Raw genomic sequence first — 25,872 nt, forward strand, 5'->3', positions numbered from 1 at the left:
ACGGTGCACATTATCATGAACGATACTATTGGTCAAAGTGAGAAGTGACTTTTGACACCAGGAGAATGACCTTCTTCTTGCCCTTGATGCCTAAAGCTAGGTTCATTGACTTCACCAGAACGGGTGTTCTATTCAAGAACCTGTAAAATTTAAAGTCTTTTGACTTTTTGCGTGCAAATCAACTGGTTCCTCCTGAAAAGTCAAAACAAAGATGAGCCAATCGTCGACAACTTGGGGTTTGTACAACAACGAGAACAGTCTCACGAAACTAAGCGGTACAACACATGCGACAATACACTGGCTCTCAGATACTACGGCGTGTGGTGTGAGTCGTAGGACTTGTAAAATGAAGCATGAAATCATCCTAAGCTTAGGCAAGGTTTACTCTAAACTTGCCTAAAGTCACAAAGATCATCATAAAGTACCCTCAGTCATCATAAAGTGCCCTAAGAATTTATAAACCTAATCATAATCTTGTCAAATTTATCGAAAGCTGCCATAATTTCCAACCCGAGAGCTCATTGCCAAGAACAACTACCCTCTGAATCACATACTTTTGGTGCTCCGACTGGTGATCAAAGAGCATGCGCATAATTATGCGCCCGAGGCAACTCCCTAAAATAGCATAGAATGCATTTTGGTGTCGGGTAAAGGTAGAAATATATTTAATTTCCTCAGCTTCGTCAATTTTCTTCGTACTCTTGGCGACTGATCGGTGGATGGCCTCCTAGACCACCAGTTTTGTTTCGTCATTCATTACATAGTCGATCCAAACCCGTCGAAGAAGGGTCGGCGACAGGGACTGCGCCGTTACTGTAGTGTCCCAACATTTCCAGATTATCTCGGACATTCTGGCCTCCAGAGATGGCCTGTTGATAAACCAGTAGTCGAACTGTCGGTTCAGTTCCGCTACCGCCAAGATCAAGCTCTTAGGAGCTGTCTTTATCAGGGCGCAGTGATTATGCATCGTTGGCTTGCTGGTCACTTCGCAGTAACTAACATCATTGGTGTTTACATTCTCCTTTCGGAGAAATGTTTCCGATTCTTTAGAGAAAATTTGTCGGCCAGGAGCATACTGGCCATGCTCTATAGTATAGCGGTCTTCAATCAGTTGGTGAACTCCCCGCGGGGTCTATGTTGTTGACGGGATCTAGGGTATTTCCTTGAGGGTTTGGTGCGCTCATGGCGGCGAAAAGACGACGGCGGGGACGTTTCCAGGATTTAAGAAGAAGTAAAATCGGAAAGGGAGAAGACGGCTGATAACAGCAACAGAGAGGCGACGTCAAGGAAAGGGAGAGATGGTGGGCTCTTTGGGCGAGAACCTGGTACTAGTCGCCAGTTAAGGGGTGATACAACACTAGACATCCTGGCCTCCAGGGATGTCCTCCAGACATACCAATAGTCGACCCTACGTTCAAGTTCGCTCACTACGAATGTTCCGCTCCGGGGAGCTGTCTTGACAAGCGCGCAGTGGTTGTATTTCCATTCTGGTATACTATAGACCTCACAGTAACTGAGGTCATTTGTGTCGATATTCTCTCGTCGGAGAAATCTCTCTGGTTCCGGGCTTAGGGGCTTGACCACCGAGCGGTACTCCCTATAGACAATCTTGTATTTGGTATCTAGAGGTGGGTGAACACCTCGAACTTTTGTGGTATCGCGTAGGTCGTTGACCAGTCGGCGGCCCTTCTCCAATGCGTGTTTGTACAGTTGGTACCTGGCATTTGTCTGCTCAGGTGTACTGGTATCAGGATCCAGTTCTCTCATCGGATCAGGCGACTCTCCGCGGGGGTTGGTGTTACTGTCGGCGTAGAGTCCACGAGGCAGCGGCGGAAAAAAAGAGTTTTCGGGAGTCAGAGAAAAGGAAGATTAAGAACAGAAAGCACAGCAGATAGCAGTAACAGAGAGGTGATGACAAGGGAACAGGCAGATGGCGGGCTTGCTGGGTGAGAATCTGGTAGTTTCCGGTAGTCAAGAGAAGCTTTAAAAAGCAAGACAGTAGAAAAGAAGTCGATATCGGCGAAGGGTATTTGGCCATCTTTGGGTTCGGGTGCGCGCTGCTCCCTCTCCGTGGATGGCCTCCTAGACCACGAGTTTCGTCGGCTGGGTCACAATTGTATCAATCCAAATGACCTGAGAGAGGATAGGGACTGCGACTGTCCATGGGTGACTTGGATAAAGGCATGCCAGCTCTGACATCCTTGCCGCCGGCAATTGACTGGTCGTTAATGCGCTCAAGTTCGCTGATAACGAGAACACCTCCCCGATCATTTGCCTATGCCGGTGACAGGCCCATCTCCACGCTTCTGACTGTATATTTCGCACCAGTGTAGACTGTTTGTGTGTCGATATTGTATGTTCGCAGAAAGCGCTCTGATTGCCTGGAGAGGGCTGGGGTTTTGACCGCCCAAGTCGGTGGTGTGTCTGCCTTGAGCAGGGGGATGTATAGTGACAGGCTGTGTGTGATGGCGCAGTTCGGTGACGAGTCGCGACTGGTCGGGATTGCAGCTTGATCAACGACCGGCGGGGAAGAGATGCCCATGAGAGCGGAGAAGAGTTATCGGGTTGGTGATGAAATGATTGAGGTCTGGGACACGCACAGGGAAATGAGTATCAGCAACGGGACGGTGAGGGCACAGCGAGATGGGTTTCATCGCGAAGACGTTTGACAGTAGTTTGGAAGACAAAGGAATGATGGACTTGTGCGTTTGATGTTGTTGAAATGGTGAGGATTGAGCAGGCAGAGCGACGTTGCTGTAGTCTGTTGTTGTCTCCTTCCCACCACTCAGAAGCTATATGACGTCATTCCCTCTGAGAATTGTTTTGCAAGAGGAACAAAAAACACCAAATTTTAACAAACATGTCCAAATAAAATCATCAAAAAGTCCTCTAAACTTATGATAATTTACCTAAATCTCTTCGTCCCTTAGGGTCGGTGGCCTGAACTTGCATCATTCCCTTGCCGTTGGTAGTGTGAAGTAGATCCGTGGTCAGCACCTCAATGAAATTTACAGAGGCTACCTACGCGGGAGAGGGGTGTTTTTGGACATTAAGCAGTGGATAGAAAAGACTGTCGTGGTTATTTTTGATCAATAATATCATGTTAGCCTAATATAGAAGAATATTAGGGGTGATAAAATAAGGTGGACACTCTTTCCTCCCTCTAACAGCTGTTCAAACCCCCCCTCCCGCTATGGTACTGTGCACTAAAGTCCCTGAGAAGCCTTGAAGAACCGAAGGCTCTTACCAACTAACTCAACCTTCCTCCTCGCAGGGGACGGGACCTTCTACTCAGGATTCAGAGTCCCGGATTGAACTCTTCTGCAGATCGTCATCATCCTCTTTGAGCGCTCGGCGACGCTTTTGAGGAGTGGCTTGCGCTGCTCCACGACGAACAGGACCCTGGCCAATAGTGCGGACAGCGTTGCAAACGGTCTCCTTACCTTCGGCGACAAGACGTTCCATGTCTTCGATGAACTCGTCGTGGAGTTCCATCGGAGGGAGCTTTGCCTTCTTGCGATCGTTCTCCCCATCGACCGGCGTCTCGAAAGCAGTGGGAAGTCGTTCCAGTGCAGCAACAAACGCATTGGCCTCACGACATTCGCGGGTGTAGGCAGGGACGGTCCGGCGAATATCCCCCTCGATGGTCGTGTCATCGTGTATCTCGGGGCCAGTCTGGAAAATGATTAGATGCGACAAGTCGGCAAAGCAACGGAGACCTCACCTGAACTCGGTAAGAAAGTGTAAAGAAGCTCCCGATTAGAAGCAAGCTACTGGACTTGGAGAACAGGAGCGACGCCGTTTGGGTTGCGAGAAGTTGTGCGACAAGGGTTCGAGAGAGCCACGACGAGGAATCGGAGAGCAGACGCTGCCTCGAGAACACACTGCATAACCCGCCACTTTTCGAGGCGAGTCAGCGGTCGATCGGTGCTGAACTCGGAGTCAAGGGCGTTCCAATAAGCCTGCGTAACACGCCTGGCTGCAGCTCGGGAGGGATCTATCTCTGCGTTAGGCCAAAGGACGCAAACCCATTGACTGTACGGCAATACATACGGCAGTGCATTTCTTGTGGTCCCTCTTGCAAAGGGTGCATCGAGACGGCGTTTCATTAAAGACACAGACAAGTCGCCCATCGCGATGGGCAGAGAGGACGCAATGGAGGCATGGGAGCTCAGAGTCGGCCTGGCGATTGGAGCCTGTCTCTTCGTCGAGTTCTTACTACTCAAGAGCAGTGGAAACGGCGGCGGCAATCGACATTTTGAGAGGACGGATCGGCGACGTGTCCGCGTTGAGGGCTGGTAATTTATAATCACGGAGGTGAAGAGAGTATGTTGAATGCAGAAAATGTCAAGAATGTGAAGTCAAGTTTAGCAAAACAGCCTGCGATAAGGAAGAAAGAAAAACACGTCTAAAGGTGAGAAGAGATTCTTTCCAAAGAGATGCTGGTTTCTGCGTGATGTCAGGCAGACACTGCCGACAACTGGCACACCAGATGCCAGCCTTGATTGAATCAAACTGGAAGTCAAGGCTCCATTACATGAACCCGGACTTCTTGTTCTGATTAATTTGGGCCTTGTACAACAAATTCATGACGGAGATTCATTTTTCATTAGCTGGGTTCAAGATTAGGCATTGTCGTTGCTAAGTCGCCCCTCTTGAGACGTTTTAAGTAGTTGGGTTCGCAGTTCGGGCCAAGTCACATCCAATGCTTCCACCTAACTTTTATGCGTTCAATTAGATTACATAAAGAATTAGACCATGTCTGGCGTCATGAAAGTAAGTTTCGGCGAATTGACACGCCACGTATGTAAAGTATCACCATTGCCATTGGTGCCACCAGTAACAGTGCGATGTGCTGGCCTAAAGTTCCAACAAACTTATCTCCAAAAGTCAAATTTGAGTGTCAAGAGCATGAGTGACTCATCAAGACTCCCAAATTTCACTATAAATCTGTTCCTGTTCTTTTGATCCATATCCCTAAATATTTCATACTCTCGCCAACCTCTATCGTCGAAACTCATCGGATCAAAAATCTACAAAAGCCATGGCAAACTCCCCGCCACTGACGAAATCGGCTCCTGGGAGCAACGAACAGGAGATCATCTCCATGAGTACCCCTGGAGATTCTACTTATCGTCTTTCATCAAAGAAGGTATTTAACCCAGCTTCCATTCGCATGGAAGATGGCTACAACGAGAACTATCTCGAGCCCACAATAGCGGCTCTCAAAGAGATACCAGATCTTATTTACAAGGAACTTGAAATCATGTTTTTCGAGGATGCCGCAGCAAATATACGGATGTGTTCAGATCTCAAGATTGGATGGCGCGCAGATCACTGCATGACAGTAATCAACACACCACGGGTTTCAGAGCTTATAGTTGGACCCTATCATCTTGACGACTGGTCAAATAAACAAGTAATGGTCTATTTTGAACATGAGTCAGCCGACATCTTGGACAGCCAAAGGATAGCCAGGTATATATTCCGAGCGTGGTTACGACTCCACAACGGCCGACCATTCTTCCAGCGCGGTGGCTTTTTCGGAAAACCTTTACTCTTGACAGAACATGGCCCTCAGAATCTTGAACAGCTCTCGGCCTCTCATGCAGATCTCTCTGAATACGTATCCACTCATGTAGAGCACTTGGTGGAGTTTAAGCATGGGAGAAACTGGCGTTCTAGTTACCCAGGAGAACAACCACCTAAGGACGAAACCCCAGGCGACATACGATCTTGGCAGGAGCATGGCTACCACATGTCCCATCTGTTCCGCGCTCTGTATCTGGTTGTTGACGAGCAGTCGATGATAGTGAAGGCAGCCCCATACTACAACACAAAACGGTTGAAAAGCTGGGACAGGATTCACGACATGGAACGCCCTGTGGAGAGACAGCTGGCTAAATGTACAATTCTCCTGGTCAAAACGGGGGATGATGCACATCTGTCATCACCCATTAGTTTTCTCCCTCTGTTCGAGGCAGGGCTAGCGTCCAACGTGAACCGCGACGACTACTCTGGCGGTTCTGGAGACGAAGAAACTGCCGTTAGAGTGAGTCTCGACGTCGCGGTTCGTTTTGTGTGGGATTTGCTGCAAAGGGAGAAGGAGGTCTTTAATGAACTGGCCAAGAGAGACCAAGTGTTGGAACAGGAACAAAATAATCGGTTTCAAGATTGGCTGAAAGATATGGTGTCTCATTCTGAGGAAGTGGGAATGGATCATAACCTCTATATGTGGTTTGCCTGCCGTCGTGCTCTTGCGAGGGCAAATAACGAGGCTTTTGACGAAAACCAGGTATATCCAGTTTGGGAGCGATTAAGATCGTGGGATATATAGAAATTCCAATTCGATCAAACACAAACTCGAGATCACAGCAAGAGATCTCTGAGCAAGAGTAACTGCACCTTTTCCAGACTTGCTCAGGATCATGGGGTGATTGAATCTGTGACAATCACGTCCCTCCTCCAATGCACAGCATATTTCATCCCGGTACAGCGCATCACCAGGTTAAAGTTTAGTATTAGTAGCCTGTGGTTTTCTTCGGTTTGTTGCTTTATGGTAGGCAGCTGTTTGCCAGTGCCAGCCCACCAGCCAGAACAGAGGCAGTGATACACGGTCAAATTGTTTGCTAGCACACACTCAAAGTCAACAAGCAAGAAAATCTTTCACTCTTTTGTTTTTCTCCCTCAAGCATCTCTTTGTGATCTCTGCTTCCGCCCTCTCTTCAATTCTTCGCTGCGTCTTCGCCGCGGTCTTTTCCCCTTTCCAACTCTTCAAGCGTTCTTTATCTTCGCCAACACCTTCGCGATGGCTTCGCTCGATCACATCGCGACCGTCTTCTCTCAGTACAAGTACAATCAGAAAGTCGGCTTCGAAGGCGTCAATGGCATACCCTGCCTGGGCTGTGTTTCAAGCATCGATCTTGATGTTCGCTGCGTCTGTATTGCGGAATGTAACAGCAAAAGCGTCATTTGCATTCTCTGCCACGACAAAAGCAAGGCCTGTGGCTCGGTAGGTCTTCCTCCCAGATGGGTGCGTAATGGCCCTGACTTCCTTCCCAGATCCCTTCCGAGCTTCTCGGAGCGGCCCAATGGTACCGGAACTTCATTGCCTGTCGGGCTCACCGTGATCCCAAATTGGGAGATAGCCGGGAGGTTTCACCTGCGTTAACCGGACATGAGCTCTGGCAACTCCGTCGTGCTCTTGATGATTACGGGCCTGCGTGGAGACAACTGGAGATGCATCTCATGAACTCAAACAACGTCGAAATCATGGCTCTTCAAGAGGCAATTGCAAACCGTGAGATTCTCACTCTCTCCATACTTCAATCTGTAAGTCCACCTCTCCCTAAATACCTTCCGACGATGGAACACCGTCTAATATATTCGTTCTCCAGGCCGGCCTCATCACCAACCAAGAACTCCAGCGCCGCATTACCGCTGCTGGGCCACCTTACGCTCGCCCCAGCGGCTGTGTTCAAACTCTTCGAAACGCCTTTCGTCTCTTGTCCGGTTTTGATAGGGTGGCAGTGCCAGCTGGTAAGGAACACAGGTATGACTCTCTGCCTCGCGACATCCCTCAGAGGGTCATCAAAAGGTTGGTATTTCTTCACCTTTGTCCAGCCCCTCGCGGTTTAGTCGTCCACTCTGGCGGCATGCCTGTTCTCGATGGTCAAATGTGATCGTGAATAGTAACTTGAGTCCAATGGGCTACTAGCTTTCATAGAAGTGCCGAGCCTTCTGGTGCGGAGAAACAAGGTGGGAACGAATGGAGACATGGTAATGGATGAGCTGAGGATGTCTCGAGGGGATACTTCGAAGTTGCGTCGGCGGTCTTCTCATTGTAGTTCTTGTTGGTGTCTGTTATCTCGTTAGTGTAGTAGCACTCGGAGTCTTGGCTCAATCAATCCCCCAGCTTTGAGTGGCTCTCTTGGTCCAGCTTTGTGGCGCCACACAATATGTAACTCGGTTGGCAAATGTTATCCTCCTCCGGTCATGTTTTTGCCTTTGATCAATTGAGGAGTAGCTGAGGCCTTACGTCCGTGCGCAACACTGATGCCATGCTCGATCTTTTCATTCATGGACTTTCAGATGGCAAGTGACGTTGCGGATTAATTAATAGTTGTCTGAACGTAAAGATAACTTGCCGTGTATCCGGATCAAAGCCACAGGCCAGGGGAGCAAACAAGTCTATCTGACACAACAAAAAACTTGAAACATCTGGCCTCAATGGAAGGTGCTGAAAATATCTAGTGTGACGCGTACTAACGTTCACTTTGGTTTTATCCAAGTCTTTTTGTCACCCAGGATAAGCCCATCTCAGGTCCAGACTCACTCCCTAGCATGGCACGTTCACGACACGACACAAACTATCGACAACCTGAAGAGGAAATATAGTCGCATTGACAAGAAACAGAATCCGTGTAATTTAACTGGTGTTTCCAAACCGTCAGCTCTGTCGTTCTTCCAATTGGTGGAATAGTCCTCAACTCATCAATGCAACGCTCCAATTTTCTCCGCGTCTCAATCCGGAAAGGCTCGAGGTTTCAAGTCCCACTGAAACACACCACGATCGGTTATTATCCCAGGCTAAACTCGCCCTTTACCCTCGTCAATGATCAGTTTTTCTGCGTTTGCATGAATTCCACTGCGGGGACGAGTTTAGCCAAAAAGGCCCATCGGCATATCCGCCATGTGCCGAATCCGTACATTTCCAAGCTGAGGACCAAGCGGTGTGGAGTTCGTTCAGGAACGAGATTCGCTGGCTAGTGGAAACATCGTCTGGCGGAGGATACACGTCCGTTCGATCCATTGGAGCATGGTCAGGAGATGAGATCGATCCATAGGCCTCCACTTACTTCTGGGGGGACGGGTATATATCTTGGCTGATACACCATCCCATCATGTTTTGTTTCCCCATACTTCTTGGCACATCATTCTCTCGACACATTTCATCATGCAGTTGACTTCCATCATCAGCTTCTGGGCGCTAGCCCTCTTCAGCCTCGTCCTCGCTGCAGAGCCCGTCCCGCGAGGTCAGCTCACGCAGGTCAACAGCTATGGCAACAACCCAACCGGCACCAAGATGTCCTTGTACGTCCCCAAGAACTTAAAGGCCAACCCTGCTGTCGTCGTTGCTCTTCACTACTGCGGTGGTACCTCTCAGGCTTACTACCAGGGTACCAAGTGGGCTTCCAATGCTGAGAAGTACGGGTTCATTGTTATTTATCCTCAGACTCCTTATTCCGGTGGCTGCTGGGATGTCTCCTCCAAGATGACCTTGACACACGAGGGTGGTGGTTGCAGTACCTCTATCGCCAACATGGCCAAGTATGTTCTCAAGCAGTACAACGGTGATGCCAAGAAGGTTTTCGTCACTGGTGAATCTTCCGGTGCCATGATGACCGTAAGTCAACACTCACCTGCTCTCAACAAAACTGGACTAATAAAAACAGAACGTCATGCTTGCTACTTACCCCGACGTCTTCGCCGCTGGAAGCGCCTACGCTGGTGTTCCCGCAGGCTGCTTCGTCAGCCAGGCCAACCAAGCCGCCGCATGGAACTCAACCTGCTCCCAAGGAAAGTCCATCTACACCCAGACCCAGTGGGCCAACGTCGTCAAGAACATGTACCCCGGCTACAACGGCGCTCGCCCCAAGTTCCAGATCTACCACGGAACTGCCGACCCTACTCTCAACGTCCAGAACTACTATGAGGAGATCAAGCAGTGGACTGGTATTTTTGGATACTCCTCCACCCCCAAGTCAACTACACCCAACACTCCTGCCAGCCCTTACACTCGCCAGGTCTTTGGCGACAAGTTCCAGGTAAGATATGGAGCATAATGAGGTGAAGGATAAAGGCTGACATTTTTAGGCTTTCTTGGGCCAGGGTATTGGACACGGTAACCCTCATTTCGATGACAACGATCTCAAGTGGTTCGGCTTTATCGTAAGTCATGCCCAAAATCCCACCGAAGCCAGAAACTGACATTCCTTTATAGTAAATCGCTCCAAATATTCACACAACGGGGTCTTCCGGAAAGACCTAGGATACCAGTCTAGGATGCGTGGCCCAAAACACATTAAATTTCTATGAACTATATTTATCTATTGTAAATATCATCAATACAATATCTGTATATATTGCATCGAATGTTATTCCTTGTCTGAATGAAATGACCGTACCCGAAACTTAGCCTGCCAACCGTTTATCACTGGGCAGTCTCTCCGTCCGTTATCTAGTGATAGCCTCCTCTGCCCTTGCCGTTGGGGGACCTATTTCATGGCTTGTGCTACCGCCATCGGAATGCGCGTTGCCTGTGATCTTGAGACTCTGGGCAGTTTAACTGCCCGGCCCTTTTGAGTGTTCTCGAGTCTTGAAAGAAGCTGGCTTAGTCTCGGTTGTAGGACTGGCGGGTATATAGTCGGTATCAGGAAGTCCATAGTTTCCAGGTCTCGCAAGGGTCTCTGGTCCGAGATAGAGGTAGTATGTGTCGGGTTTAATGACTTCTTGATAAACGCCGTTGCGTCGTACGAAGTCATTGACTGATCTATTGGTCATGATATTAGTATTATCTGAATCGTCAAGTGCTGTAAGCATTCATCTCGCTGGTTCGAAACATCCAGTGCGAAGTCTGCGGCTCCTCAGATTGTATGTTGTCTGTTCCTCGCTCGTCCTGGTAAAATATCCTTTCCATCGACTCAACACATGGATTTCTTTCACCACATATTTGTCCTCATCACCATATTCTAATAGTCGTAAAGCCAAGATTGCTAGTTGCTGCTGACGTCAGCTGACTTGACGCTGATAATGTGTTGATTGCATCGTTTCGGCACAAGTTGACGAGGGATGCCTTTTAATGTCCATGGGCTTTTGGCTCAGATACAAAGGCGCACTAGGCCCCTGGTGATTACCGATCTCGCTTCACTTTTGTAAACATGCATTATGCATTCGGATTTAGACGCGAACTATTTGTCATGTGCGATTGGACATGAGTATAGCCTCCAGTAAATCTGCATCACGCGTGGTACCTCCTTGAGAGCTCTCTCCTTAGAGTCTCACAGTCCTTCTCAAATATACATTTAGCCGCAAATCTCCATCAACGGGCTTCCTTGAGCATGGCGGCCATGGTTACTTCAGATCATCTTCCACTGCTATCCATTGGTTTGAATGCCAAGACCATCGACTCTCCACATTACGGAACCAGCTCGTGTATTGGAAAAGGTCCAAAGCTCCAGATTCCGCTCTCTTTTGCAGTTGGTCGGCAGGACCAGTTCTTATCAGTTTTCAATCGACAATACAACATTTTTACAGGACCTGTTTTCTGTTTTGTTTTGTTTTTCGCGCAAGAGTCCACCTTACCTGAAAACCCCCTCCTCAAATGTAACTGCAAACGGATGACAACCAACAACCTGGCAAACGCATAGATACCATTGGTCAATAAGTCATCGCTTATGCATACAACATGCAATAATGTCATGATATGTTACTTGTCACTTCCTTTGCTGGCCTCGCTCCGGAAAGTCCCCGCTTAACTAGACATATGCTTTGCAAATAACCAACAGGTTAAAAGGATTTGGCCCTGCTCCTCACTTTTGAACTGTTTTTCTTTTTCCCTTTGTTTGCCATCCATTTCGTCTGGGAACATGCATTATTGATACAATGTCCAATACTAGCAGCCCGAAAAGCCGGTCCCCGCGATCGCCCCAGGATCCGTCGGCAGCGGTTAACGAAACAATTGCAGTTGACAACCATCCTCAAGATGAGGAAGAGGACTTGACTTTGGGATCTGACGCTGAGAGCTCTACGGCCTCTATTTCATCGAGCATTCTTAATTATCGTACGATTAATGGCAGGACTTTTCACAGTGAGAGAGGAAATGCAGCGTACTGGGGATCGAACGATGAGCGCCAAAGTGATGCCATGGATATCGCGTGAGATACCCCTCCTGCGAGAGTTGTGCGACCGCTTGCCTAACAGGATACTACCCAGTCACCACATATGGACACTTGCCCACGATGGAGAACTATACTTTGCGCCTCTGGACGATAATATACAGGTTCGTTGAATAACACAATTTACTGATGTTCCTATCGTGCTGATGAGCTATTTTTGCCAATTGTCAGAAAGTTCTTGACATCGGGACTGGAACTGGTATGAAATGATCTTCCTGTGAGACCGCGAGATTGCCCTTGCTGATTTAGACTGCAGGTATTTGGGCCATGTAGGTTACCCAGCATATGTTAGTTTACCATCTCTTAACCAATTTTCAGTGACTTTGCGGATAAATTCCCTGGATGCGAGGTCACCGGTACCGATATTTCGCCCATCCAGCCTGGCTGGGTTCCACCCAACCTGAAATTGTGAGCTACTTCATCACACTTGTCTATGAACATTCTGTATCTAACCCCAATATCAGCGAGATCGAAGATTGCACCCAACAGTGGACCTTCCCAACTGACTCATTCGATTATGTCCACCTTCGTTATCTCGTCGGCTGCATTCCAGACTGGACAGAGCTTTTCAGTCAAGCATACAAGACCCTCAAGCCTGGTGGCTGGGTTGAGAGCTTTGAAATTTCCCCAACTGCAGAAAGCGACGATGGCACCGTCACATATGACTCTGCAATGGCTCAATGGGGAAGGATTTTCATCCAGGCTTCGGAGAAGATCGGTAATAGCTTTACCGTTGTCGACGATAAAGTCCAGAGGCCCGCTTTGGAAGAGGCTGGATTCGTTGACATTCACGAGTGGGAGTTCAAGGTAACGTGCAAGACCATTATGCTGCGACATTGATAACTGACTTGAAAAGTGTCCCTTGAACCCGTGGCCCGCGGATCCGAAGCTTAAGGAGATTGGTCGGTTTGGAGAGGTCTTCCTTACGCAGGATACTGAGGGTTTCGTGACGTTAGCTGCCAATCTATTGGGCTGGTCAATGGAGGAGGTCCACGTTTATATCGCCAAATTCCGACGTGAGGTTCGGAACCGGAAACATCATGTCTATATTCGTCTCAGAGCTGTCTGGGGACGGAAGCCGGAAACGAAAGAGGAGCCGACGCCTGCATAAGCAAAAGTCGCATGAATCCGTCAGCGGCTGACTAGCAAGTGGTATTCTCGGGTTCCAACTATAGCTTACAAGTGTTACTGAGGAGTCTGCCCACATGTAGGTTGCGTCTGAATGTAGCAGAGGTGATGCCCGCGAGATTTGCAAAATATATTTACCATTGTGAAGAGTTAAGAGTTTTCGGCGCTCCATGACCTGACGCTTTGTTATATGCTGCGACGGCATTGCTAATTGAATCCGAGGTTGACCTAAATATAGGCAGGTCCCAAAGCCGTGTTGGAGTCATTTCCAGTGAAGGGGCTGAGAGCGTGGTCACACGACAACACGCCAGAACGTTCTTCTTGGCTTTAGAATTTCCCTGGCTGGATGCAAGTTATCTGGTAGGTCAAGAATACATCTACCCTTGATTATTTATTAACTTCCTGAAGTTATTGTTCCCTTATCCGAATTTATTACTACTTACGATTCCCTGCCTTAGATTATTGTTACTTCCTCTCTTGCCTCTTCCAACATCTGGAATGTCTTTTCATCTATATAAGTACAATACTCCTCCGATTCGGCGTAACCAATCCGTTGATAGTGAATATCATCTATCTTCTCCAGCAGTAGGCAAGTGATGGATCCTCCCGTAGATATGCCTAGGACAAGACTCACTATAGAATATTCCCCAAATGCGTCAGTGTTCTGGTTTCGGGATCTCTGAAGCGTTTTGTAACCGTTAGGGTGTAGTTTTTCGCTCACCGGACAGTCAAATGTCACCCATGCCTCGAATTCATGAATGGAAATATATAGTCGTGTTTCATGCTCCACCTTTGGTAAAGTGACTGTCGTGCGAACCACAGGGCCGTAAAGCGTTGCAGAACCTGCCGAAACCGAACCGAAGATATTACCTTGCAAAGATGGCGAGACACTTGCTCCTCGAAATTGACATAGCTCGTGCTTGAAACCCCCCCTAAGCCAGGCTCCAGCAGGATTATTATTCAAAGAGGCCCATGAGAAGCTAGGGGCAACGTAGCCATCAGTCATCTGACCAGACTCGCAGACCCAATTGATTTGACCAACAGTCCCGCGATATATGCTACTTGTCCTTCAGGTGCAATGAACTTCGATGCTGCAATTCTCGTTAAGCTTGATATTGCGATCAGTTTATCGGTGTCTTTGGTGAACTTCCTTCGAGAGAACTCCGTGGTGAAGCGGAACCAATCTGTGTCCGGGTCCTGGTCCTCTGATTGGCTTTTGTTCTGCCAAAGACCTGTGTATTTTCCCATAACTTCCTGCCCACACATGCAGTCTTGATGATAATTGCAACTCCACTGTATATCATCTTTGGTAAACTTTATGTATCTGGACGAGAGAAGCTCTTCCTGTAGTGTCCACCCTCGAACATCAATGGGGTCACAAGTAGGGTCTAAATGACCAATAGACCGCTCCCTGTGAAATCCAGAATTGCACGAAGCTTGTGCTTCCAATAGGAAGGGCGAATGGGAGGGTACGGTCGGATTACAATAAGAAAGATTGACATCCAGAAAGCCGCTGTGACAGGAGGTGGAAGATGCAGCGATAATAGTCAGTTTTGCCATAGCGTAGACGGCTGCCATTTTTGTGGCCTCTCGTTCCCAATCATCGCTAGAGTCTTGTATGATACAGATTGAATCAATCCATATGAATCGTATCTCGACCAGTTTGGTAACCAAGAGGGCGTGCTGAATTGTTAAGGGCAGCTCTGAAATAGCTATACCTGCCTGCTGCAGCTGCCGAATATTTGTTCCTGTTGTTACGAACGGAGGGTATAGTTCAAGCTCCGATTTACCTCCCCAGCAGTAGCTTAAAGCGGCATATTGATTCGACATTGTCTCGGGTATAAAATCAACCAGTCTTGCGATGTCGCCTTCGATTCGCAGTAGCCTTGCTGGCCATTGGTGGTTACCCACAGCCCATGATGGCTGACACTCGATGTCATGATTTGTAATGCACTCTTGTAGTTGCTTTTGAATAAATGACACCATTCCAGAAGACAGCAAAGAGTTGTTTGCTATTGTTCCAATTGGCCAAGTGTTGCGATCATAAACATGCTTTCGTGATAGAAAGCCACGAGGTACTGGGACAAGCATTAGACTGGAAGAACGGCCTATGACATTAACTACACATACGGAAGTAAAATGATATCCGATTATTTCCTTCTGACTCTTCAACAGGGAACGCTATTTCGAACGAGGGCCAACTTCTATCGGTAAATTGTATCTGCCAACTATTCCTAAAATCGGATTAGCATTCAAGACACCCAGCGAAAATATGTGCGGGATTTTAGTACCTCTGCTTTATGCCCTTCCTCTTGATATCCCAATCTAATATCTCGCTCAGAACTCGGCAGAAGCCGCAACCGTTGATTTTGTAAAAATTAGGCCCAGACCGGTGCACTGTCAAGCTGCCTCCCCAAAACGGGTCTGTTCTTATGAGGAGTTCCTCACATTGTTGACACAATGTCCACTTGTCCCATATCAACTTTCGCTCAGCTTCGCTCCAGTCACGAAGTTGGTAATATGAGTCCTCTGGAGACGACATGAACACAATTCAAGGGGGTTGCGCGGATGGAAATATCTGGTTCAGAAGGAACTAAGAATCTGAAGCTACAGAGCGAAGTGACTACGTATAGTGATCAGCACTGACGTGGCAGTATTGGTACACATATATAGTACGAGCGAATGGACGAGGCCTCCACATGTGAGGTAACCAGGCTCCAGCAGATTTATGGGTCTACATTTGCTGTGGTCGAGCGTTCTTTGGTCAAAAGGCAAGGCGGAGCCCTGCATCCAAAAGTGCCCTGTGCTGTCCGAGCGTACAAGGTTGTCATGTTTTTATGTGATCGGATGTAAATAAGAGTTGGGGAGGTAGGACGTATTAAGTACCATGCTTACATTATTACTACCAAAGAATGGGCGAGTCAAAGTTACCTTACTGACGTGAGATAATCTTTGGCATACTCAGTGTTATGAGTTCAGCTGCAGACACCACTGTGGTCCAACGAGGTTGTTGCGAGGTACTGTTTTGATATTCTGTAATATCAGATCATCAACCCCCACGCTACTAGATCTTGGCACAACCAAACACCTCACTCGGATCCTCATGCGACGGCCGGCTCCAAGGTTTCCGTGACTGAAAACAGAGGACAGTTTCTTGCTAGCAAACATGCGAGTGATTCAAGTTGGTGTGGAATCTCCTGCATCCATCTAGCCAGAGCTGGTACGGCTGAGATAACAATTTCTGGCGCTTGGGTATCTATACATTATATGTGATATTTCACAAGAAATGCGTCTACGCCTGAGATAGATGGCAGACAAGTTCAAAATACAGCATAATGTGCATGCCGACAAAGCTTTCTGGATGCATACTAATGTCTGGGATTTTAACAGATGGAGACAGAATCTCGGCTGTGCCAGTGAAAAGATAGGCTGTTGTTAGGTAGTGAAGGAATAAGTCGTTTCGCTTCTTAAACAAGAGTGTCTGTCTGTATTTACCACGGTCTCTCGAAGGCGCAAGAAATGCGACATGTTGAAACATATGAGAAAACAACAATCAAGTTCGAATCGATAAGCCGAATGCTAGGCCACGAGTGTAACAGATTGATAGGCGTCAAGATCTAGCAAAGTAAACACTTAAAAAATTCACGGTTTCGTGGTCTAACGGTTATGACTGCGGATTCTGATTCCGCCAGCGAGGGTTCGACTCCCTCCGAGACCTTTATTTTGCATGTGTATCTTATATGTCATTTTTTTTTTTATCTCATCATTCTTTCTTCAATTTCATAAACTGTAGATCATGCTTTGAGATTTTTTAAATAACCATTTTCTTTAGTTGATGTTTTTGCGTGATGCATTATTCGCGATGCTTTTTTTATGTCATTGATTGTATATAGATGGTTCACGAAACGATTTATCTGTCGCAATATAGGCGAAATCTGGCGTAAAAGACTATTACTCTGCTCAGAGACTATAACATACATAGATAAGCTTTTCTAACATGCTCTTACTTCTCGTTGTCTCTGCAATGGCTCTGTCATATTTGTTTGCATTTACCCTGTATCTCCGCCATGACTCGTGTTTCAACCACCAAATCACAAAGATGACTTATTCCCGACGGCTCCCACGTGTCGCAGAATTTTAAAGCCTTGGCACCCTGTCTTTCCCACGAATGATCGACAGGAACCAGAAGCAAAGACGGGATGAAAATGGCGCAAATATCCGAAGATTCGCCAACACTCTCATCACTGACCGTACGCTGACCCATTCAATGTCCACTTGCCGGAGCCGAACGGAAAAAATGAACCGAGAACAAGATGGTTCCGTTATCTCGGATCACTCTCAGGGGCACATCTGATGGTCGAACTCAATTGAACCTTCTATCCTTGTGATCATCCTACGCCCGCACAGCCACGGGGTAGCATCCAGATCTGAACCACATCGCCGGGAAGTGGCTAAATAATGCATCGCCCAGGGGGTCTGATCACATGCGTCTTTCAGCTTTCTTATCGCATCTGTTAAGAACGGCGACATGCTCGTTCTGGAAGCGCTTGCGATGGCGGAATAAAAGCCACTGTCTGAGCGGCGCGTTAGCCCCTATATGATGAGAAATATTTTTATGTCACTGCCGGCCAATCCACTGCCAGATTGCGCCTTGACGGAAATTCGCCCCCAATTTATTCTTCAGCCTTCAGGGACGTTCCTCTTCCGACCTCGCAGAAAGAATTGCTTTACGCAATATGATCATCAGTGCCAATCATGAATTTTGGTGACAGGTGCCCACAGAAACGTTCTAAAAAGGAACTTGGAGTGCTAGCCCGTGGGTCCGTGGCTTACCAGTAACGCCGGGCCTAGGACTTGTCTCGTAATAGCGGCGGGTTTCGACTGTAGCCCCAAACGTCTAGCAAACTCTATTCCGCAGTGATTTACTGGTATTGGGTGCCAGGCTCCGATAATGGCCATGGGCTGATTAAGGGTCCCATGTTTTCCACGTGTCTACCCTGACGGGTCTGGGTCTGGATCACTGTTGCGTGATAGGACTGGTTCTTTTAACTGCAGAGGTTCTGCACCCCTGACTGGCGCTGCAGATCTTGTCGTTCCTTTTTTTTGTTACTTTTTTTCTTGCATCGATGCCCCGGATTCTGACTGTTTTGCTTTTTGGTTCTGGGTGAAGACCCGACGATTTGGTATTGCATCAGCATCAGCAGCCATGCCGTCCCTCGACGCTGAGATGTGGGCGTGGTACGCCTTGACGTTGATTGTGGTGGTTGCGCGAATGTGAGTGCTCGGCGGGCGTGTTGAGAATTGCTGCTGACTTGGTACAGGGCGTCACGTCGTATGTTGCTTGGATCATTCAAGCGCATGTTGGCAGATGATTATCTCATGGCGGTGACAATGGTTTGTATTCCTATACCTTCTCTTGCATCAATACTGACATTTCCAGATCACGTATACTGCCCTATTGGCAATCGTCAGTGTCCTCACACGAACACCCACCAACCTCATCAACCCCGACGATCACATCGTACTCACCCCCGAAGACATCAAACGCCGAGAATATGGATCAAAACTGGTACTCGTCACGGAACACATGCAGATGCTTACCCTCTGGGGCGTCAAGGGCTGTCTACTGTTTATGTACGGCCGACTGACGTGAGTGGCTCCTCATCGACGATACAGTCACCTTCAACTAACAACCTCCAGAATGAGTTTGAAGCAAAACTTCTTGGTAAAGCTGGTAGCAGGATATGTTGTAGTTGGATTCGTTGTCATGCAGATCTTGTGGTTTGCTGCTTGGTGCCGGCCTTTCAACCACTACTGGCAGGTTCCTCCTGATGATTGTGGGTTGCCCGTTGATAAGATAAGCGGCTTGGACTAATAAGTTGCAGTGAATTGCTCAGCTGAGACCAACCATATGATCACCAACGCCGTCGTCAACATCTCTTCTGACATCATGATCATCCTTCTTCCTATGCCTGTCTTTCTACAATCTCAGCTGCCGCTTAAGCGAAAGATCATCCTCTGCGGTGTCTTTGCGCTTGGTATCTTTACTGTAAGTTCTCATCCACCAACTCCATCTTACCCTTGATGTCTGACCAACTTGCCTTTAGATCCTCGCAGCAACGATGAGCAAAATCTACAGTCTCGGCGACCCCTTCGGCACAGAATGGTCCTACTGGTACATCCGCGAAGTCTCAACAGCCGTCATCGCCGCCAACCTCCCTCTAACATGGACTCTCCTCCAACGCGTCTTCCGCCTCGGTTCATTCCACGCCAAGTACGGTAAATCCTCCAACCAACGCACTGGCGAGGGAACATCGCGATTCAGATCAGCATACGGAAATCTCAGCAGTATGGACCGACGGCCCAAAAAGACCACTTTTGTTGAGCCTGGAATGAGCTTCTCAGAGAGTCAGGAGGAGATTAACGGGAAGGATATCCCGTTGAAGATTTATCAGAAGAATGAGGTTATTGTTAACGTCACTACTGAAGAGGCCTCGTCTGATAAACGATCGCCGTCACCGCCTGGTCATACTGGTTTGGAGAGGATTAATTTACGGGATGCGAATGCGCATGGCGGTAGTGAGAATGGGGATAAGTCTGCGAATGAGATGGAGCTTGGTGTTGTTACCAAGGTTTATCATGGAGTATAATGGGTCAACGGACTGACGAACTAGACATACATACACTTTCCCAAGTACAACCAATAGAACAATAATATTAAAGTGAACTTCCAGTAACCTGTGAACTGAAGAAAATCTTTAGATAGACACGTTGAATCTGATTGGACGATGGAGAGGAACCAATTGAATCGCAACACCTGAATATGTACCTATGCATGGGTGATATTCCCACGTGACCTCAGCCTCCAGCCTGATTCTCAAAAGCCAAGAAAAACACGCTCCGCATCTCATCCACTTTCCATCAGGTAGCCATGTACGCCCAAGAGAGTTCCCAAAGAGAGATCCAGATTTCGCCAGAGCAAATACCTTCGACGGGGCTTAGTGTGGTGTACGAGCCAGGAGACGATGCCACGATAGTCGAGTAAGCGACAAATGTGTAACCATCCCGATGAAAGCGCTAAAGCCGCGTCTAGCGTTATTCTAGTCCACGGTCTAAGAGGCCATCCCTACAAGACTTGGAGATACAAGCAGGGCTCGGAAAATGCAGAGAAGAAATCGAAGAATCAGGAACAGAAGGCCCCAAAGTTTAACAATTCGAAGCGACTTGAACTCAGACAAAGTTTCAAGGCCTTGGTGAAACGCTCGTCGAGTAAAAGACGCCAGGACAGTGTCCTTACTACCTCTACGACTCGAACCTCTGCAGCCGCACACGAAAATAATTTGTCTGTTTTCTGGCCGGCGGACTTGCTGCCAATGACCTGCCGAAAGGCTCGGATTCTCACTTTCGGATATGATACAAAGATAACAAAATTCACCTCGGGTCCGACCAATATGAACAGTATTTACTCTCACGGAAAGGACTTATTATTCTCGCTCGGCCGCAATCCCATACCAGATCGTCCCTTGATCTTTGTTGCCCATAGTCTCGGCGGTCTACTTGTGAAAGAGGTGACTATATTTACCAGTTGGTCATGAAGTCCTGCTTACTTCATACTCAGATGCTCGCTCTATCGTCTATATCCGAGAAACCAGAGCACAAGAAGATTGTTGAATCGACCGCAGCTATAGTCTTTCTCGGAACGCCCCATCGCGGAAGTCCCAAGCTCGCAGCGATCGGCGATTGGGCTAGATCAATGGTTAGCAGTTTGCGATTCCAAACAACTTCGACAATATTGGACACCCTGGGTCTCAAGACAACAGATCTCGAACGTACGCACGAGGCCTTCTGTAGACTCTGGAATACGTACGACTTCCAAGTAAAGACTTTCCAAGAAAGCCTGGGTCTTACTGGTATAGGTTTGGGTGTATTAGGAGATAAAGTCGTACCGCACGAGTCTTCGTTGATTGGTGATCCGAGAGAACATGCTGAGACTCTTCAGGCCAATCATAACCAGCTAAGTCGCTTCAGCAGTGCTAACGACCCAAACTATATCAAAGTTGCTGGCGAGATCAAAGCCCTGTATAATGCGATCGACAACGCGCAGGACCAGAACAAGCCCTCTCAGAAATCGACACCTGGAGCTCGGCATCAGGCAGAAAAGAGTGTGCCATTGATGTCTGACGTTTACAAATCACTCTCTGAGACCAGCTTGCCAAAGTTTCTCGACAAGAAGATACTCAATGACTTCCTCGCAACCCTACGGTTCGAAGACATGAACGCACGACGAGATTCGATCCTGCCACCTTCGTTGCTCACAGGATTTTGGTTATTCGAGGAAGAACATTTCGAAAAGTGGCAAACAGCTTCAGATAAGAATCAGCACCTGTTATTCATCAAGGGAAAACCAGGCGCCGGCAAATCGACTGTGATGAAAGAGACTTTACGGCGAATGCAGCGTGAACTTACTCTCAACAAGGACGGTGGTGTATGTGCAAGCTTCTTTATCGATGCTGGTGGCCAGCTTTTGCATCGCTGCTCAGCTGGAATATATCGATCGTTACTTTACCAGATCTTACCACAGACCAGCATTTGCAACCCCAGCGCTTCTAGCGGTTTGGATCAACAGGCTTTGATACAGACTATTCAAGAATCCGTTCTACAGTCTGGAAAAATCAGGAATGAGCAACAACTTCAGACGCTGCTCACACAAACTCTTCGGTTTGTGTCGTCTACGGGTACACGGATATTTATCTTTTTGGATGCACTGGACGAATTAGGCGAAGTGACACAGAGCCATCAGGTCGACTTCTGGAGTGAACTGGTTCAGTCACCTGATCTTCAGACTCTGAGAGTCTGCTTATCCTGCAGACATTTCCCCAACATCTCAGTTAATGGCTCTCTCGAGCTTAAAGCGGATGTATACAACCGGCAAGACATTTTCAACTACACCAGGCGACGTCTCAAGGCACGAATCGCTTCTGATGAAGAACTTTGGATAAAAGAACTTGCATCGAGGATCTATTCCCTATCAGAAGGTGTCTTCTTGTGGGTCGTACTGGTCATAGAAGATGTTCTCACCAGGTACAACCTTGGTATTGGTCTGCAAATGCTTCTTTATAAAGTCGAAAGCATGCCATCTGAGCTCGACGATCTATACTCGGAGATATGCGGTTCACTTACCAGAAAAGAGGTGCCAGTCGCACGCAAGATGTTTCAATGGGTTTTGGCAGCAAGCAGGCCCCTGCGTCTTGATGAATGGCATCATATAATTGCTTTCATTAGACCTCTGAAGCCGATGTCTCTTGCACACTGGCGAAGTTCAGACAGTTACACGACGACTGATGATCACCTTGTGAGACAGGTCAAAAGGTTATCGATGGGTTTGCTGGAAGTGACCAGTGAACGGCCGGTTATCAAGCCTGGTGAGCTCGCGGAGGTTTCATCCGTGAACGCTGGTGCTGGATCTATGGACCATGAACAGGGATCGGCTCGTGTGGTTAGAGTGATCCACGAGTCTGTTTACGACTTCTTCATAAACAAGGGAGGTTTTCACAAGCTATGCTTAGAAATAGCCAATCCTCTTCTGGATTGTCATTACACGATAATACATACTTGCCTCGACTACCTTTTCATTCCGGAATTGGACGAGTTTGTTGCCGCTCGACAACGTCTCAATTCGGCGAGCGTATCAACATCCTCCTTTCATTCCTTCCCATCGGAAGACCCCCGAGAGTCGAACACCAAGCCGCAAGATCCCGGCATCAGACATGAATTCAGGAATTTGCGGAAATTGCCCAGCTTGGATCCAGATCGGCGTGTGGAGAACTGGTTGACTGAACATGGACTATCGCCTTGCGATGCTTCTATCATAGGCTCTAGGAGATATTCCGTCACTCAAGAATCTATTGGTATTGCATCACGAGCGCTTGTTCACTACCCTGCTTTGCTTTTATACATCATGGCCGACGTCCAATATCATATCGAGTTCCTAAGCTCAAGTGGAGCTTTAGGCTCTTCAGCCTGGCACGAGCTAGTGAAAAGGCTTCGAGAGCAGAAAGTTTCAGATCGCCTCACAGCACTTCAGCGAGAGAATCATAGAAGGGATCGAACGGCCGAGTTCCTTAGGGGATTGCCGGAACATGGACCGCAACTTGCCCAACGGTTAGACAAAGCTCTAAGAGTCGATCTAAAATTGGATAGAACTAACAAGCGAAAACGCAGGTCAAAACCATTGTCAACTCAAAGTCTTGGCAATCCGCGAGAGAGTCGCGGGAGAGACTGGACAGTGGAGTTTCTCAAGAGTTTGCCAGAAAAGGAGTGGCCTCCTTTGGACACAAGGTTAGTCAAACATGACAAACTGATATCATATTGAACAGAACTAACACGTATGTCTCAGGGCATGGCCATACCCAGCTCAAGGCTCCAGGAGACCTAAGAGTATCGCGAGCTTTTGCTCTGCAAGTAGCTACGGTCATCGTAGCCGTCGCCACAGCTATCAAAGCGACGAGTCGCCTTGATTGATAGTCAAAGTTTATGACATCTTAACGAGACATACTAAGCCAATTTGCAATGTACATGGACCAGTAGGGTAGGTTCAAGTTAGGACCTGAATGTCTGATTGAGGCCGACGTGAGATTACTTGATAGATGATCACGAGTCATGGGCAATGCCTAGCGCTGAGGTTAGTCGTTTTTAGTGAATCGGATCTCGTCCTCGGATGTCGTACTTGGAGCATCCTCACCCGGATCTCGTCCCTCGGGGAGTTCACGCCCAATTTTCCGGGGTAAACCACAATTCCAGTGGCTCCAATAAGGATCTATCATCAAAATCGCCTCAATTCGTCAAACAACCCAACCATCACGACATCTCTAGTCTCTTCTCTACCAGTTCACAACTCTTTATATGAGTCTACAGCTCCAGCCTTCATCATGACAACTTAACCACAATCACAGCATCCTCCATCATGGGCGTCTTTACAAAATTCCGCTTCTTCAATCTACGCCTCGCGCTCTCATGCGTGCTCATCGCCGTGTCGACGTTCAATTATGGCTTCGACAACCAGGCTTTTGCTACGACGCAGGCGATGGATGCGTTTGATAAGCAGTTTGGTGTTTGGAATGAGAAGACGGAGAAGTATGTTCTTGAGCCGTCGTGGCTTTCGCTGTTTAACAGTCTGAACTACATTGGTTTTGCTGTTGGTGAGTATACTGTATAGTGCGAGGTTGAGTGTGCTTTGCTGATGGGTTGTAGGTGTTCTTATTGGGACGTGGATTTCTTCGCGATGGGGAAGACGGTGGTGTATGTTTGTCATGAGCTTGTATGCTCTTTGTACAGCGACTATAGCTGTCACGTCGTTTCATCGGGAGCAGATCATGGCAGCTCGAATCCTCAATTATGTTTATGTTGGAATGGAGCTTGGCGTTGTCCCAACCTTCCAGTCTGAGATCGGTACGTCATACTCCAACAAACAATCACTTCCATAGCTAACAATAATAGTTCCTGCTCAAGCTCGTGGTTTCATGGTCGGATCCTACCAACTTAGTCTCGCGGTCGGCGGACTCGTCATCAACAGCATCTGCTTCGGAACAAGCTCCCTCCCCGACAACCGCGCCTGGCGAATCCCCCTCGGAATGTTCTACATCGTGCCTAGTATTGTCGTAGCTGGCATCTGGTTCGTTCCCGAGTCGCCGCGGTGGCTGCTCCGAAAGAATAGAGTTGAAGAAGCGCGCAAGAGTCTACAGCAGATCCGTGAAGGCGCTTTCACAGATGAAGAGATCGATGCTGAGTTTACTGAACTCAAGGTCTCTCTGGAGCAGGAGACTGAGCAGGGAAAGTTTGTTGAGCTGGTGAGGGGTATTAATCTCAAGCGAACTATTATCGTTATGGCCGTCAACTTTTATCAACAGGCTGGTGGTCAAGCTTTCGTGTCGCAGTATGGTACCATCTACGTCAAGTCGCTTGGAACCATCAACCCGTTTGGTTTCAGTTTGATCACATCCGCAATCAGCATCGTTTCAATTACCTGCATCCTTCTTTGGACGGACATCGTTGGTAGACGGTATGTAAACCGCCTGACTTTTATTGCCCCACCAGCTAATTAATATCCAGTGTCCTCATGATGGCCTCGTCCGTCACCATGTTTGCTGCCATGATGACGATGGGTGGTCTTGGTATCGTAACTCCTGTCGATGATTCGAGGAAGAAGGGCGTGATCAGCATGATGGCTGTGTTCGCCTCTGGCTTCGGAATGGGCTGGGCACCTCTCGTCTATGTCGTCACAACTGAGATCTCAGCTCTTCGGCTGCGTGATCTTACATCGCGAGTTGGCTTCACCACCAATGTCATCATGAAGTAAGCCAGACCACTCAATCCAACTTCGTCCAGTGCTAACAGACATTTCAGCTTCACTGTCAACTTCAGTATCCCCTATCTCATCTACGACAAGTACGCCGGCTTGAACAGTAAAGTCGGCTTCATATTTGGAGGAATCATGGCTACTGCTCTTGTCTTTGTATACTTCTGTGTCCCTGAGTGCAAGGGTAAGACACTAGAGCAGGTCGACTTCCTGTTCAATCAGGGTGTTCCGATCCGACAGTTTGGAAAGGTTGATGCGGCGGAGATGATGCGGGCTACACAGGAGGAAGATGGCCTGGGCAAAGTGCACTCGGATGGGAAGAATAATACCTTGACAGCTGAGCAGCGAGTCTAGGTCATTGATGTACGTGGGACAAGGAATGCGGGACAGTGAAGGCCTTGGTAGCCTGTATCGAGATTGCCAACTAGCTAC

At 47.9% G+C, this 25,872-nt stretch overlaps 6 protein-coding genes across 6 annotated transcripts; 5 read left to right on the forward strand and 1 right to left on the reverse strand.

The window, feature by feature from the left end:
* Positions 1 to 3,291: 3,291 nt before the first annotated feature.
* FTJAE_7217 (uncharacterized protein) lies at positions 3,292 to 4,257 on the reverse strand (the record flags this gene model as incomplete). The annotated part of the gene is made up of 3 exons (XM_037353912.1): positions 3,292 to 3,675; positions 3,789 to 4,035; positions 4,220 to 4,257. The coding sequence occupies 3 exons, from the start codon at positions 4,255 to 4,257 to the stop codon at positions 3,292 to 3,294; spliced, it is 669 nt and encodes a 222-aa protein (XP_037205702.1).
* A 787-nt stretch (positions 4,258 to 5,044) lies between these two features.
* FTJAE_7218 (uncharacterized protein) lies at positions 5,045 to 7,682 on the forward strand (the record flags this gene model as incomplete). The annotated part of the gene is made up of 4 exons (XM_037353913.1): positions 5,045 to 6,295; positions 6,647 to 7,012; positions 7,063 to 7,332; positions 7,398 to 7,682. The coding sequence occupies 4 exons, from the start codon at positions 5,045 to 5,047 to the stop codon at positions 7,680 to 7,682; spliced, it is 2,172 nt and encodes a 723-aa protein (XP_037205703.1).
* Positions 7,683 to 8,956: 1,274 nt separating this feature from the next.
* Positions 8,957 to 9,990, forward strand: FTJAE_7219 (acetylxylan esterase; the record flags this gene model as incomplete). Its single annotated transcript, XM_037353914.1, has 3 exons — positions 8,957 to 9,406; positions 9,456 to 9,827; positions 9,877 to 9,990. 3 exons carry the CDS (start codon positions 8,957 to 8,959, stop codon positions 9,988 to 9,990), a joined length of 936 nt encoding a protein of 311 aa, XP_037205704.1.
* Positions 9,991 to 11,664: 1,674 nt separating this feature from the next.
* On the forward strand, positions 11,665 to 13,068 carry FTJAE_7220 (demethylmenaquinone methyltransferase; the record flags this gene model as incomplete). The annotated part of the gene is made up of 7 exons (XM_037353916.1): positions 11,665 to 11,936; positions 11,983 to 12,061; positions 12,129 to 12,156; positions 12,214 to 12,226; positions 12,276 to 12,365; positions 12,422 to 12,764; positions 12,814 to 13,068. 7 exons carry the CDS (start codon positions 11,665 to 11,667, stop codon positions 13,066 to 13,068), a joined length of 1,080 nt encoding a protein of 359 aa, XP_037205705.1.
* Positions 13,069 to 18,291: 5,223 nt separating this feature from the next.
* FTJAE_7221 (integral membrane protein PTH11) lies at positions 18,292 to 19,735 on the forward strand (the record flags this gene model as incomplete). Its single annotated transcript, XM_037353917.1, has 6 exons — positions 18,292 to 18,359; positions 18,407 to 18,479; positions 18,526 to 18,734; positions 18,786 to 18,922; positions 18,971 to 19,134; positions 19,193 to 19,735. The coding sequence occupies 6 exons, from the start codon at positions 18,292 to 18,294 to the stop codon at positions 19,733 to 19,735; spliced, it is 1,194 nt and encodes a 397-aa protein (XP_037205706.1).
* A 281-nt stretch (positions 19,736 to 20,016) lies between these two features.
* FTJAE_7222 (RGT2-Sensor of high external glucose concentration) lies at positions 20,017 to 25,794 on the forward strand (the record flags this gene model as incomplete). The annotated part of the gene is made up of 9 exons (XM_037353918.1): positions 20,017 to 20,126; positions 20,179 to 20,653; positions 20,704 to 23,423; positions 23,482 to 23,546; positions 24,038 to 24,283; positions 24,336 to 24,533; positions 24,582 to 25,143; positions 25,194 to 25,436; positions 25,488 to 25,794. The coding sequence occupies 9 exons, from the start codon at positions 20,017 to 20,019 to the stop codon at positions 25,792 to 25,794; spliced, it is 4,926 nt and encodes a 1,641-aa protein (XP_037205707.1).
* Between the last annotated feature and the right edge of the window lie 78 nt (positions 25,795 to 25,872).

The sequence above is a fragment of the Fusarium tjaetaba genome (genome assembly GCF_013396195.1).
Source record: "Fusarium tjaetaba strain NRRL 66243 chromosome Unknown NRRL66243_c0000143, whole genome shotgun sequence".
NCBI lineage: Eukaryota > Fungi > Ascomycota > Sordariomycetes > Hypocreales > Nectriaceae > Fusarium > Fusarium tjaetaba.